The following is a 14,643-nucleotide window of genomic DNA, read 5'->3' as shown; positions in this document are numbered from 1 at the left end:
GAGGAAGCCCGGCGGCCAGCCTGGACGCGCTGACCTAAAGACCCGCCTTGAGCCCTGACCGGTGTGGCTCAGTGGATAGAGTGTCAGCCCGCAGACTGAAGGGTCCCAGGTTTCGATTCCGGTCAAGGGCATGTACCTTGGTTGCAGGCACATCCCCAGTAGGAGGAGTGCAGGAGGCAGCTGATCGATGTTTCTCTCTCATCGATGTTTCTAGCTCTCTATCCCTCTCTCTTCCTCTCTGTAAAAAATCAATAAAATATATTTTAAAAAAATAAAATAAAAAATAAAGACCTGCCTCGCTCCTCTGTCCACCCCAGAAGGCACCGCAGACGCACCCCCCTCTGATGTCTTTTTCCTAATTTCCCCTGGACTCCTGGGGCCGTGGCCGTGGCCGTGGCTGTGCGTGGGGCTGTGTGTGTGGCAGGGGGCCGACCGCAGGACATGCTCGCGGGCCTGGTGGCCCAGCTCAGCGCAGGAGCCTGGCTCTCCGGCCCGTCCCGCGGGGCGTGGCCGCGAGGCTCCCAGGGAAACCACACAGGGAGCCGCTCCCGTTTGCTTTTTTATTTCCTCACGCCCCCGGTCAGCGCGGCAGCAACAGTAACAACAACGAGACGCGTTTTCTCGCGTGGTCATTGCACAACCCCCCCCCCCCGAGCGAGGCTCCGCAGACAATTCTGAGCGAGTGTCCACGTCGAACCCCTGCCGTGCGGGGCAGGCGAGGAGCGCGCCCCCGCGGAGGAGGGGTCTGGGCAGAGGGGGTCGCAGGGCAGCCTGACGTCTCTTTCCAAGTCTGAGCGGCTCCCAGAGGAGCCGGACGAGATGTGGTTTCGTGGGAAGCACCTCCCCTGTCAGCACCCGGGGAGCCCCTCGGGCTGCGGACGGGGGAACGCGGGGTTCTCGCTAAACCCCGGACGCCGCTGCCCAGGCCTCGCCCTGGATTGAAACGAAACTGACTGCTCGCTGTTGTCAACACTCGGCTTGGGAGCGCCCCGGCCGGAGAGGTGGCCTCTCCTGGAGTGCCCCGAGCACGGGAAGGGTGACGTCGGGGACAGCTGGGCACACGGCACACGCACAGGGAGCTGCTGTCACGCAAGCAGGGGACGGGACGGGCTCCCCACTGCGCAGCCAGCAGCCCCGGGCGGCGAGCTCCCCTCGCTCCCTGATCCTGCGGGGCTGGCTGAGCCTGCTCACGCCCACCAGCCTCTCCGCTGCTCTCTCCAAGCGGTGTGGATGCGGTGTGGATGCGGTGTGGATGCGTGTGGATGCGTGGGGACGGAGGGAAGGAAAGACCCCGAGCCTGCAGCCCTGCCCTGGGGACCAGCCTTCCGAGGCACGTGTGCGTCCTCCCAGCCTCCCGGAGTGACAGCGCGGACAGGGAACGTGTCTTGCAGGGAGCCACGCCCCCCCGGGCGTCCTCGGTGGGGTCTGGGCCTCGGCTCAGGGTCGGAGGTCACCCGCGCTGCCGCCTCTTGCGCCCCCGGAGCCTCGGCTGGCGGGCGCGCAGGCTGCCGGGCTGCCGCCCGAACTGCTCCATGATCTCCCGGATGCGGGCCAGGTTGGTCTTGCTGAGCGTGAAGTCGCAGCGCGTGGCACCCATGTCGTAGCCGACCATGCAGTTCTTGGTGGACGAGGTGAAGCCGTCGGCCTTGGCCGTGACCACGTACTCGCCGGGGTTCAGGAGGCGCCAGTAGTCGCCGTCGCTGGCTGGGGAGAGAAAGCGGGGGGTTCGGGGCGGCTCTGGTCTAGCGCGGACGCCCCGCCCTGGGAGTCCGAGACCAGAGACGCGGGGGCGGCGTGGGAACCCCGGCCCCTGCGGGTGGGCTCGCCCTCTTCGGAACCCCCCTCGAGGGCCCGGACAGGCAGGGCCTGGGAGTGGGCTCCCCACAGCGTCCACACACGTGGGCAGAGATGGAGAAATCCCCTCCAACCGCTCCCCCCGTGACGATGCGCCATTCATTCTGCACACAGTGCGCTTCCAAATGGGCTGCCCTGCCCCTCGCCCCTCCCCACAAAATACCGTCTTTTAAAAAAATGTTTTTATTTTCATTTTTAAAATATATTTCTATTAATTTCAGGGAGGAAGGGAGAGGGAGAGAGAGAGATAGAAGCATCAATGATGAGAGAGAATCATTGGCCAGCTGCCTCCTGCACGCCCTCTACTGGGGATCAAGCCTGCAACCCAGGCATGTACCCTTGACCGGACTCGAACCCAGGACCCTTCAGTCCGCAGGTTGACGCTCTATCCACTGAGCCACACTGGCCAGGGCACGGAATGCCGTCTTGAAAAGCCTTGGTCCTGCGACCAGACGGCCTGCACCTCCCAGCACGGTCCCCCCTTGGCGACGCCTCTCGGTCCCCCCTTGGCGACGCCTCTCGGGGCCCCTGGAGCTGCCAGAAGCGGAAGGAGCCAGCCCTTCCCAGGCTGTGTCCTCCTCCGGGACCCTGCGCCCCACTCTCCCTGCCTGGCCCTGTGTCGGGGTGTGGGCGCCTCACTCTCATTCTTCCACACTTAGAGTGTTCCCCGCGGCACATCCCCCGTGAATGCGCGTTCCCTCCAGTGGGAGCAGACAACACGGGCACATGAGCAGACATGTCTTAGGAACACGAGGGCTGGGCACGGGAAGTGCCAGCTGCTGTTGGGTTACTGTCCCCTGGGTGAGGGCACCGTGGGCTGCGGGAGTGGTAGACACGCAGCTGGCATCGTGGACACGGTGGACAGAGATGGACACGGCGGACAGAGGGCCAACCGGGCCCCAGTGAATGTCCATTTGTGATCAGGGCAGTGCCCCCCAGGCAGAGGACCGTCCGTGGCCTCGGAGCCTGGCCCCTGGCCCACACAGTCACGTGTACTGAGAAGGCAGGCGTGCTTTCTGGCTGCTTCCCCGGTAGAATCCATCTCACGCTGCTGTCATCTAATCCCGCTGTTTATTTTACACCAAATCCCTCCTGAAATAAAACCTGCCAGACCCCATAAGCCTCAGACAGAAACCAAGCAAATTCGGAGCTGACGCGGGTACCCAAAGGCGCTGAAGCCAACGCGGGGAAGCGGCGCGTGTGAAGTGTGGGATTCGCGACACGAGGACGCACTGGGAAATCACGGGGGGAATCTCGGCGGAGGGGATGCGAGCCCCGTCGGCTCATCACAGCTGTCACCCTGACAGCAGGGCTTGCAGCTCAGAGCTCATTAGGCAGCGAGCTCTCTGCAGGCTCGGGGCCCCGGGGCCTTTTATCTCGCGCTCCATTTAAAACCCTCCCGTCTCCTCGCAGTGTGCACTAATAGTCCCAGAATGTTCCAGGCTCTTTAATGAATCACTCTTTTAACGGGGCTCATTGGCAATGCTTAAAACACAGTCCCGTGCAGAGCCAATCCAACAGCCTCTTTCATTCATAACGACTGCCATCTCCTTGTGAGTTCCCATTTATGGAGTGAATGAATGGACGGATGGATGTATGAATGGGTGGATGGATGGATGATAGATAAGTGAATGGATGGATAGATGTATGGATGGATGGATGATGGATGGCTAATGGATGGATGATGGATAAGTGAATGTATGAGTAGATAATGGATGGATGGATGGATGGATGGATGGATGGATGATGGATGGATGGATGGATGGATGGATGGATGATGGGATGGATGGATGGATGGATGGATGGATGGATAGATGGATGGATGGATAGATGGATGAATTGATGGATGGATGGATGGATGATGGGTGGATGGATTGATGGACAGATGGATGGATGGATGGATGATGGATGGATGGATGGATGGATGGATGGATGATGGATTGATGGGTAGATGGATGAATGGATGGATGATGGATGCATGAATGGATAAATGGATGGATGGATGGATGAATGGATTGATGGATAAATGGATGGATGGATGGATGGATGATAGATGTTGGATGATGGGTGGATGGATGGATGGATGATGGATAAATAAATGATGGATGAGTGCTGGATGCCTAAAGGGGTTGCTTATACCTAATGCCATGCTGCCTGGCATGGAAACACTGTTGAGTAAAGAAACAGGCAACCACACGGAGAGCACATGGCTCAGGGTGTTACACAGCAGGCAGCCGCTCTGTGGCACTTCAGACACCCTGCGCCCATCTCCATAGCCACTGGCCTCTGTGCCAGGCACCTGGGTGGGCAGGCACTGAAGGGCACATGGCCAGGTCTGAATGCAGCCTCACCCCAGCCTCATGTCCCAGGGCTCTGTCTCCTCCCAGGTCAAACGGGATGATCTGCTGGGAGCACAGGGTCAGTTTATGAGAACAGTTTTGGGGGAAAGGCTCCCTCCTTCCCTTCAGAGGGAGCAGCACGGGGCCGGGAAGGGGCCCTCACTGGCGCGCCATCCACTGTGCACTCTGGGGACACCCTGTAATGTCCACTCACCCCTCAGCCCTTCAAGGAAACGCACGTTTCCTGCCGCGAGGGGAGCACACACGGGCGGTTACCTGTGCGGATGTCATGGTTGATGCCTTCGACGGAGATGACGGCGTCCGGAATTCCTTTTCCATGAGAGTCCGTGACCAGGCCTTTGATGCCGCGGTGCACCTGCTCAGCAAACACCACAAGACACGGTGAGCTCCCCGACACGCCCCGCCCACTGCACGGCGAGCACGATGACGCTCCGGCGCCCCGGGTGACCCTCACGCAGCCCCGCCCCGCTCGGAAGCGCCGGGCGCGGTGGGGTGTGGAGTGTAAACCTCTTTGTTTCAGGTTTTCGAACCGGAGCTGCTGAGGCAGCGAGCTCTCGGCAGGCTCCACAGAGTCGCCCATTGGAGGGAGACCTTTCAGGTTAAAACGTGTCGGCATTTGAGAGGGTCACAAACAGAAACCCACTAGCCCGGGCGGTGTGGCTCAGTGGTCGAGCGTGGGCACATGTACCACAAGGTTGCCGGTTCGATTCCTGGCCAGGGCACATGCCAGGTTTCAGGCTCGATCCCCAGTAGGGGATGTGCAGGACGCAGCCAATTGATGTTTCCATCTCTCTCTCCCTCTCTCTCTAAAATCAATAAAAAACATTTATCTTTTAAAAATCCACTAACGATGGAATGTTGATACGCACCTATTTTAATTTTCCTGAGCTCTATAGACTTAGTATAGAGAGAGGAGGGAAGAGCAGACAGCTCCTTCCGCACTGGAGTGGCCACCCAGGACCACGGCCACCCGGGACCACGGTCACCCGGGACCACGGCCACGGTCCGAAGCACTAACTTGGCCTCACTTTCAGCCTCGTTCCTCAGCCTCCCCGCGGCAGCGCGGGCCCAGGCCGCACCTGCTCCATGAACACGATCAGCGACTCGCGGTTGTTCTCCCACTCCTCGGGCAGCTCGCTCTCGTGTGGGAACTTGTCGCAGCCCACGTAGATGGACAGCTCGAAGCAGTTCGTGTGGAGGTAGCTGAAGTCGTTGAGACCTGCCAGGCCAACCGGACGACAGGAAACTGAGCCCCGGACACAGCGAGCACGTGCCTGAGGGACGGCGCAGGAGCAGGGGTGTCGGGCAGCGACCGCAGGCAACACATTCATTAGAGCAAGTGCGGGGGAGGGGCTGGGGTGGCGGGAGGGGAGGACGCAGCGGAGGGGTTAATGGGGAGACGGCGCTGAGAGGGCAGGATACTGTGGTGTGACCCCGCAGCCCTTCCCACGCCATCAGCCCTGGTGGGGAGACACGGCTCTGAGCCTGGAAGCCCATGGCTGCCACGGGCCTCAACGTGGAACCCGGAGCTGCCTCCACGGAGGGGCGGGCGCAGGAGCAGAGCCCGGGGTCGGGGGGCCGCACAGCCGTGTGCGTTTGGAGATGTGCCAGCCGCTCCCCCTGCGGGAGGCCGGGCAGCGCCGCTAATGAGCCAGCGAGACCTGAGCAGGAAGGCGCGAGGAGGCGGAGGGGGCGGCAGGGAAATGAGAAACCGCATCTCATTAGTCCACCGAGAAATGGCGCCGCGGCGTTGTCACCCTGCCCGGCGGGAGACGGCTGCAGAGGCTCGAGGCCCCGCAAGGCTCTGCCGCCAAGTCCCGGAAATAACGGGAACGGTAGCTGATGGAAAAAATCAGCCGCCGAAGGAATGCGGCACCGATGCCCCCTCCCCGCCCCTCGGGGGGCTGCACAGCAGCTCTCGCCCTGCACGGGGCTTGCTTAAAAACATCCTTACTGTGAGAGGCGGCTCACCGTCCGAATTCCAAATGCCGGACAGGGAAGCGAAATGGGGCTTACAGTAACACTCAGAGCGGACGCCCACTGTACAGGGTCCCACGTGGGGCAGGGACGCAGCCTGTTTCTTTAGCCCCTCCCCCGGCCCCTCATTGGCTGAGGACTATTTGGTCACCTGTTTCCTAATAGGTCGCCGAGGTCTGGCTGTCTCCCATTGGGTATTTAAAAAAACGAGCTGGCCCGGCCAGCGTGGCTCAGTGGTTGAGCATCGACCTACGAACCAGGAGGTCAGGAGGTCACGGTTCCATTCCTGGTCGGAGCACAGGCCCGGGTTGCAGGCTCCATCCCCAGTGCAGGGGGTGGGGGGGGGGGGGTGTACAGGAGGCAGCCGATTAATGATTCTCTGTCATCACTGATGTTTTCTCTCTCTCTCTCCCTCACCCTTCCTCTCTGAAATCAATAAAAAATAAAAATTAAAAATTAAAAAATGGGGCTGGGGCCTTTTCTAATTGCCTCCACCTCCCTTTGTCCAGGGGGATCCTCCCAGGACATTGCTGTCGGCCACCTGTACAGCTCGCCCTCTCCCCACCCCCACATCCTGTTTGCTGTGGGGAAATTCAGTAACGGCCTGGCCACATGCTGTTTCTTTTCTATGAAGATAAATCAGAGGCATGTTTCTTACATTAATGATTTCTGAGAGGAGGAGAGAGGGAGGGAGAGAGAGAGAAACATCCATGATGAGAGAGAGTCATGGATCGGCTGCCTCCTGCACGCCCCGCACTGGGGATCCAGCCCACAACCCGGGCCTGTGCCCTGACCGGGAGTGGAACCGTGACCTCGGTTCATGAGTCAATCCTCAACCCCTGAGCCACACGGGCCGGGCCGGGTTAGCTCCTGGGTCCAATGTTCCCCAAGTCCACGCCTCTCCCATCTCTGAGCCCATCAACTCGGAGACACTCAGAGGCTGAGAGCAGACCACGGCGTCCAACAGCCCGGCTCCGCCCCTTTCTGGCAGGGCAGGTCCCACCCCTTCCCGTGTCCGAGCCCCGGTTCCCTCCCAGCGTCTCCACTTCGCCCTGTGCGAGGCCCGTTCTTGCTTTGGGAAAGGGTGGACGTGAGGTGGGGAGCCTGTGACAGGGGAGCGAGCCCCGCCCCTCCGGGCCGGCTGCAACAGAGGGTGCTGCAGAGCCGGGACCTTGACCTCGGCAGCTGTCAGTGTGGGAGCAGGGGCGCCGCGGCCGGGAGGGCTGGGCGGCGCCGTCGCGGGGGTGGACTCACTGCCGGCCACGGTGTGCCAGGAGGCTCCGTTGACGGTGCCGTCCTCCTTCTGGAAGTCCTCCGTGTGGCACACCCGCCGGCGGGCGTCGGTCAGCAGGCGGTGCGTGGAGGCGTAGGAGTAGGCCAGCCAGCGGAACACGTGGTCGTCGGGCGTGGGCGTGCGCTCCTGCGTCCGCCAGGGCGACCGGGCCATGTCGTAGGGGTAGGCCACCACCAGCTCGCCGCCCTGCAGGTTGCCGCCCAGCACGAAGGGCACTTTCTCCATCCAGGCGATGACGGCCCGGGTCTCCGCCGCCACCTGCAGCACCCAGCGCCGCGGGGACACAGTGAGGAGGAGCCCAGCACCCAGCGCCGCGGGGACACAGTGAGGAGGAGCCCAGCACCCAGCGCCGCGGGGACACAGTGAGGGGGAGCCCAGCACCCAGCGCCGCGGGGACACGGTGAGGAGGAGCCCAGCACCCAGCGCCCGGACAGGGACTCGGTGGGAAGCATCCGTTGTTCGGAGACTCTGAGCCGTTTAGAAGTTCAGATCCTGTCCTGAAAACCCTGGACTTCGTAGAAATAATGGATTCGAATAAGAGGAACCTGCCCGGCCGGCATGGCTCAGGGGCTGAGCGTCGGCCTAGGAACCAGGAGGTCACAGTTCATTCCCGGTCAGGGCACAGGCCCAGGTTGCGGGCTCGATTCCCAGTGAGGGGCGTGCAGGAGGCAGCCGATCCATCATTCTCTCTCATCACTGATGTTTCTCTCTCTCTCCCTCTCCCTTCCTCTCTGACATCAATAAAAATGTTTAAAAAAATAAGTAAATAAGACTTAAAAGATTGCAAACCAATCAAAATGAATGTACTTCATTTGGATCCTGATGTAATCAAGACGAGAGAGAGAGAGTAATAGCAGTGAAATGTGAAGACTGGCTGGATAGCTTGTAATACTGAGAAATCACTTATTCTTAGGTGATGCTGGCAATGACGTCCCGTCTGAAACGGGAGTCCCATCCTGTAGCTACAGCTGTTGACACGGGAGCCGCTGCCCGGCCTGCGGGGCCGTGGTCTGCCCTGGCTGTGAACGCACACGCCCCGGCGGTCTGCACCTGAGGGTCAGGTCCAGGGGCAGCGACAGGAAAGGACAAATAACGGTGGCGAGTTTTCTCCTGCTGTGTTTTCTGTGTTCTTGTAAAGACACGTAATTAAGTGATTTTTATAAAGAATCTCCTCAAATACCCATTTGAAAGGTGTTTTCTCATCAGCGCTCTTCCCTACTCTGGGAGAAGATGTATCAGAGAAGAAATGGCTCTGTCCCCTTCTGAAATGCCCTGGGTGCTCCCGCTGGCCCCCCTCCACTGGCCCCCGCCCCCCCCCCACCCCCTGACCCCGCTGGCCCACCGCGAACCCCGCAGCTCCCCTGCACCCCTCCGCTGGCCCCCGCAGCCCCCCCACAGCCCCGCGGCCCCCCGTGGCCCCTCCCCGCACCCCTCCGCTGGCCCCGCAGCCCCCCCCACAGCCCCGCGGCCCCCCGTGGCCCCGCCCTGCACCCCTCTGCTGGCCCCCGCAGCCCCCCGTGGCCCCTCCCCGCACCCCTCCGCTGGCCCCGCAGCCCCCCCACAGCCCCCGCGGCCCCCCGCGGCCCCCTGAGCCCGGCAGACCCAGGCGTCTGCTCACCGTGGCGTTCTCCGACAGGAACCACTCGGGGACGGGGATGTGGTGGTTGGGCCCCGGCCTCGGGCTGCTGTGCCGGGCCTCGGCCTCCCAGAGCAGCGAGTTCAAGTCGGGGAAGTTGTTGTTGATGTCAATCCCATCGTGGGTCCAGCGCCCCAGGGACCAGCCTCCCAGCTCCGAGCCCTGGGAGACAGTGCCGGAGAGAGGGGCCCGCAGACGTGGGCGGCGCTGACACGGGGCGCCCCCCCACCCGGCGTGTCTCTAAGCCTCTCCACTCGTCGGACCGAAGACCACATCCAAAGGCGACAATCGAAGCCCCTGCTGATATTCGTGGGTGCACAGCACAGCCAAGCCACCCCACGGGGTGACTCCTGCCCAGTCCCGGCCCTGCTCCCCCTTGTGCCGCCTCTGAGGGCCGCTCGCGGGCGGAGGAGACTGAGGCTGATGAATCCAAAAGCTCTTCCAGCCCTGGCCGGTGGCTCAGCTGCTTGGAGCACTCCTTGTCCCACAACCACCATGTTGTGGGTTCGATTCCCGGTCAGGGCACACACCTAGGTTGTGAGTTTGATCCCTGGTTGGGTCATATGGGAGGCAACTGATGGGTATTTCTCTCTCACATCAGTGTTTCTCTCTCCCTTTCTCTCTCTCCCTCTCCCTCTCTCTTCTTTTTCTCTCTCTAAAATTTAAAAAAGTAAAACTGAATGAATGAATGAATGAATGAATGAATGAATGAAAATAGAAGCCCGTCATTGCAAACTCAACAGCCTCGCTGTCCGGCCCACAAATCCCCGACCGACTGTAGCAGCAAATCCATTTGTATCGATAAACACAACCACCTCCGTGTGGAACGCTTGCCTTTGGCGGGTACCAGGGTTTCAGGTAGTTTCCCAGTTCATTCCCAGGAAACACTCACTCTATCCGATGCATCATCCAATGCATACGTGTATTTACACATAACCGTGCCCTATGCACATTCTGCATCACTGAGCCATGAAATATGGACGGTCTATCAGGATCACATGACGACTCTCCTCCGAGGAAGGAAGAGAGGATCGCGAGTCGTGATCCCGGCCGGGCCAGGCTTGGCCAGGGCTGGTGTGAGGTGCCGGCCGCTGCTCTGTTATCACTGTGTCTGCTGCACGGGCCCCGCTCGGGGTCCCCGAAATTCTCTATTCCAGCCCTTCATGACCTCAGCAGAGACTCAACCGGGAAGCTACTGGTGGGGGTTTCTATTTGTCGATTCTGTTGGGGTTTTTCTTAGAGAGGGAGGGAGGGAGAGGGAGGCGGGAGGGAGGGGGAGAGAGAGAGAGAAGCAGCGAATGCTGTCCCTCACTCATGCGTTCATTGCTGGTTCTGTGCGCGCCCTGACGGGGTGGGTCCTGTGACCTTGGCGGGGCTGGAGGACTGGGCTCCCCGGCCGGGGCCCCGGGGGGATTTGAACTCGGGCCGCGTGCGCCGCGCAGCCAGGGCCAGTGGTCGGCGGGGCGGGGCGCGGCCTTACCCCCTCGGAGGCCTTCTCGTAGCCGTCGGGGTTGAGCGAGGGCACGATGTGGATGCGGGTCTCCTCCACCAGGCGGACGACGCGTGCGTTGCCGGCCCGGTACTCCTGGCACAGGAACTGCGCCAGCAGCAGCAGCAGCTCGCGGCCCAGCACCTCGTTGCCGTGGGCGCCCGCCATGTAGTGGAACTCGGGCTCCCCTGGACCAGGCGGAAACACAGGCCCGTCACCTCGTGGCGCCAGGAAACCCTGCGTGACGGCCACTGCGTCTCAGCCTGGCTGGCCTTTTTTTTCCTTCTAAATGTATTTTTATCGATTTCAGAGAGGAAGGGAGAGGGGGAGAGAGAGAGAAACATCGACGAGAGAGAAACATCATCGATCGGCTGCCTCCGGCACGCCCCCTACTGGGGATGGAGCGCACAACCCGGGCCGGGGCCCTGACCGGGAATCGAACCCTGACCGCCTGGTTCCTAGGTCGACGCTGAACCCCTGAGCCACGCCGGCCGGGCAGCCTTGTTCTTTCACATCCATGGTCGGCAAACACATTAGCCAACAGAGCCAAATATCAACAGCACAACGATTGGAATTTCTTTGGAGAGCCACATTTTTTAAACTTAAACTTCTTCTAACGCCACTTCTTCAACATAGACTCGCCCAGCCCGTGGTATTTTGTGGAAGAGCCACACTCAAGGGGCCAAAGAGCTGCATGTGGCTCGCGAGCCGTGGTTTGCCGACCACTGTTTCACATCAACCTCCAAAATGCCACCCGTGTACGTTTTTGTCCCCAGGCAGGTAACCAGGAGGGTGTGTGAGACATCTCCGCTGCCCTCACCACGGCTGCCCGTGGGGGTTCCCATTCGGAAGAACAGACAAAAACACGGGCCGCGGGTTTACAACGACCGATTTCACAGGAGCCGCAGCCACTGCTTTTCTCCGTGGGGGACCCCTTCCCGGAAGGACACCCCAGCACCTCTCACGGGGACCAGAGGCGGCCGGCTCTGCCCTGCGTCTGGGCTGACCCCACGGGCCACGGGCGCCCCCGGGGACGCCTCACCGACTTCGTGCTCGCCGGGCCGGTCGGAGATCTCCACGGCGTACAGCTTCCGGCCCTGCTGGCTCCTGCCGATGTTGTAGACGCGGGTGATGTTGGGGCACATCTCACTCACGACCTTCATCAGCTGGAAAAGGAGACGGGCCGGGGCCTCAGCCAGGACGCCGCGCACGGAGGGGCTCCCAGCAGACAGCCACCCGCCCCCCCACGGCCCCCACGGCCCCCAGGCCACCCTCACGGCCCCCAGGCCGCCCTCACGGCCCCCAGGCCGCCCTCACGCACCCTGGCCACCCCCACGGCCCCAGGCCGCCCTCACAGCCCCCAGGCCGCCCTCACGCACCCCGGCTGTCCTCGCGCCTGCTGCTCTCCTCGGCCCGGCCCCCAGCACCGCCAGCTGCTCTCCACCCCACCCCACGCTGACCTCCCGGCTCCCCGTGCAGAACCGCCCCTGACGCCCAGACTCAGCACAGCGGCCTCCCGGGCACCCAGGCAGCCTCCCTCCCAGCGCCCGGCCAACCGTTCCAGACGCGTGCCCTTGGCCCGACCTCCACGCCTGTTCCAGGCGCCTCCCTGCCCGGAGCAACCTCGCCCGCCTCTGCTGCCCCAGCCCGGCCAGGCCGGAGGACGGCGCCCCATCGCCACCCAGGCCGACCAGGCGGTCCCCCCTTCTCCCCCACGTGTCTCCCTGGGACGGCCTCACATGTACACCTTGACCTAGTCCCTGCCACTAGGAAGCTGTGACAGACTGGGAGTCTCGGCCCTCACGGTCCCACACGCAGGAGACATACATGCAGACACACGGACTGAGCGGTTCTAAAGCGGGACCAGAGCCGTGGAGGCCTTCGGCTCTCGGGAGCGATTAACTTCCTCGGAGACCAGCGTCTGTGCCCGTTCTCCGGGGCTCCCCTCCCCCTCCAACCGCGGGCCGGGTAGGACAGCGCCTCCGGTAAGTCACTCTCGGAAACGCCTCCTGCCCGCGGGACTCACACCCTCGCACTCGCCCTCCGGGCAGCAGGCCCTACGTCCTCTTCTCGCTCCCTCCGGGGGCTCCTCGGTTTTGTTTGTTTGTTTTGTTTTAATATATTTTTATTTATTTCAGAGAGGAAGGGAGAGGGAGGGAGAGAGAGAAACATCAATGATGAGGGAGAATCATGGATCGGCTGCCTCCTGCACGCCCCCCACTGGGGATGGAGCCTGCAACCCGGGCCTGTGCCCTGGCCGGGAATCAGATCGTGACCTCCGGGTTCCTAGGCCGACGCTCAGCCCCTGAGCCACGCGGTCGGGCCGTCCCCATCTCTTCTCGGGGGAGAGGAGGCCCTTCTGCAAGTGGGTGGACTATTTAGAGACACCGCCGCCTCCTGGGTGCAGGGAGCTCGTCTGAAAGGCATGTCGACGTATTGCTTTTGACATTAATGGCACCGAGCTGGGACTCGTTAGCTCCTGGGCTCGGAAGGTGCCCTGGATGCTCGGAGTGAGCCGAGCTGACACACAAGGGCCCGTCAACGGGGGCGGAGGCAGGGCCCTATGCACCCCGGAGTGCAGAGCGGGGTGACTCACAGCCTCGAGTCCAAACACATGACAGTGATTTCTGGAAAGCGGCCGCGGACGGTCTCTGCAGCACGTCCGCCTCCGAGCCGCGCTGACAGGTGCGGAGCTGTGAGTGTCCCCGTGAAAGGCCGCGGAGGGACCGGGCTGGTGGACGCCTCGGGGAGCCCCCAGCCCTCGGCCTCAGCCTCGTTGCTCCTCCTCAGGAAGGTCCCTGAGCCCGCGCCCTCCTCCCCGCCCCGGAGCCCTGCTCGGAGCCACGGGAGCCTCGTGGGTCCTTGCCTGTAAGTGTACTCCTGAGGGCGCGGCTCTGGCTTCTCTGCTCCGTGTCTTCACGCCGATCCTTTGATCTAAGGGTTTCTCATTAGCCGGCACCTGCCCGCACTGCCCAGCACCGGGGGGGAGGGGGGGGAGTTGGCGAACCTGGACAGCAGGGGCCGCCCCTGCAGCCTGTCCCCACACGATCGGCCCCTCCTCCCTTCTCTGCCCGGGACGCAAAGGCCGTCGATACCCCAGAATTCCTTGGTCTCTGTGACTATGTTGGGGGCAGGGGGGCCCATCTGGGATTCCCTTTTCCTCTTTTTTTTAAAAAAATATATTTTTATTTATTTCAGAGACGAAAGGAGAGGGAGAGAGATAGAAACATCCATGATGAGAGAGAATCATGGATCGGCTGCCTCCTGCATGCCCCCTACTGCCCACAACCCAGGCATGTGTCCTTGACTGGGATCGATCCCGGGACCCTTCAGTCTGCAGGCCGACGCTCTATCCACTGAGCCACACCAGCTGGGGCTTCCTTTTCCTCTTAACAGCACAAAAGCACCCAGAGTGCCGAGGGATGGGCAGGAGTGCTGAGGTCGGGCTGTCCACCACGGCCAGCAGGCGGGATGGAAAGTTTCGTCCCAGGCGCTGCTGCTGAAGACTCTGCTGTCTGTCGTGGGCCCCGGGGCTGGCGGGGTTCAAGTACAGGCAGTTTCCCAAACTCCCAGGCGATCCTCCCCCGCAGCCAAGATGGAGGCTCGGAGGCTCTGAATAGCAACGGGTGGGGTTCTGCATGCTCGGTGACTCAGTTTCCCCATCAGGAACGCAGGTCCCAGGTGAGGGCTTCCTGCCTTTACGACTTATCCTACGTCCTACTTCCTCTTGGACTCTGCGCACAACCGACACCCTTACACCAGCGGCTCCCTCGCACACAGAGACGCTTAAGACACTCGAGTATTGCCTAACCCGGTGGTTGGCAAACTCATTAGTCCACAGAGCCCAATATCAACAGTACAACGACTGAAATTTCTTTTGAGAGCCAGACTTCTTAAACTTAAACTTCTTCTAACGCCACTTCTTCAAAATAGACTCGCTCAGGCCGTGGTATTTTGTGGAAGAGCCACACTCAAGGGGCCAAAGAGCTGCATGTGGCTCACGAGCCTCGGTTTGCCGACCACGGGCCTAACC

The 14,643-nt window shown here is 61.7% G+C and overlaps 1 protein-coding gene across 1 annotated transcript in view; it reads right to left on the bottom strand.

The window, feature by feature from the left end:
* Positions 1–551: 551 nt before the first annotated feature.
* Positions 552–14,643, bottom strand: part of CPXM2 (carboxypeptidase X, M14 family member 2) — a 46,713-nt gene continuing 32,621 nt past the window's right edge. The window contains exons 8-14 of the mRNA XM_054729092.1: positions 11,653–11,776; positions 10,602–10,798; positions 9,104–9,283; positions 7,446–7,743; positions 5,294–5,433; positions 4,470–4,569; positions 552–1,704 (exon numbers count right to left, since the gene is read on the bottom strand). Of these exons, the coding sequence (XP_054585067.1) occupies positions 1,451–1,704; positions 4,470–4,569; positions 5,294–5,433; positions 7,446–7,743; positions 9,104–9,283; positions 10,602–10,798; positions 11,653–11,776 (1,293 nt within the window). The 3' untranslated portion in view covers positions 552–1,450. The remainder of the gene's footprint in view (positions 1,705–4,469; positions 4,570–5,293; positions 5,434–7,445; positions 7,744–9,103; positions 9,284–10,601; positions 10,799–11,652; positions 11,777–14,643) is intronic.

This window comes from Eptesicus fuscus, chromosome 17, assembly GCF_027574615.1.
Source record: "Eptesicus fuscus isolate TK198812 chromosome 17, DD_ASM_mEF_20220401, whole genome shotgun sequence".
Lineage (NCBI taxonomy): Eukaryota > Metazoa > Chordata > Mammalia > Chiroptera > Vespertilionidae > Eptesicus > Eptesicus fuscus.
This window is presented reverse-complemented; position numbering and strand designations above follow the sequence as displayed.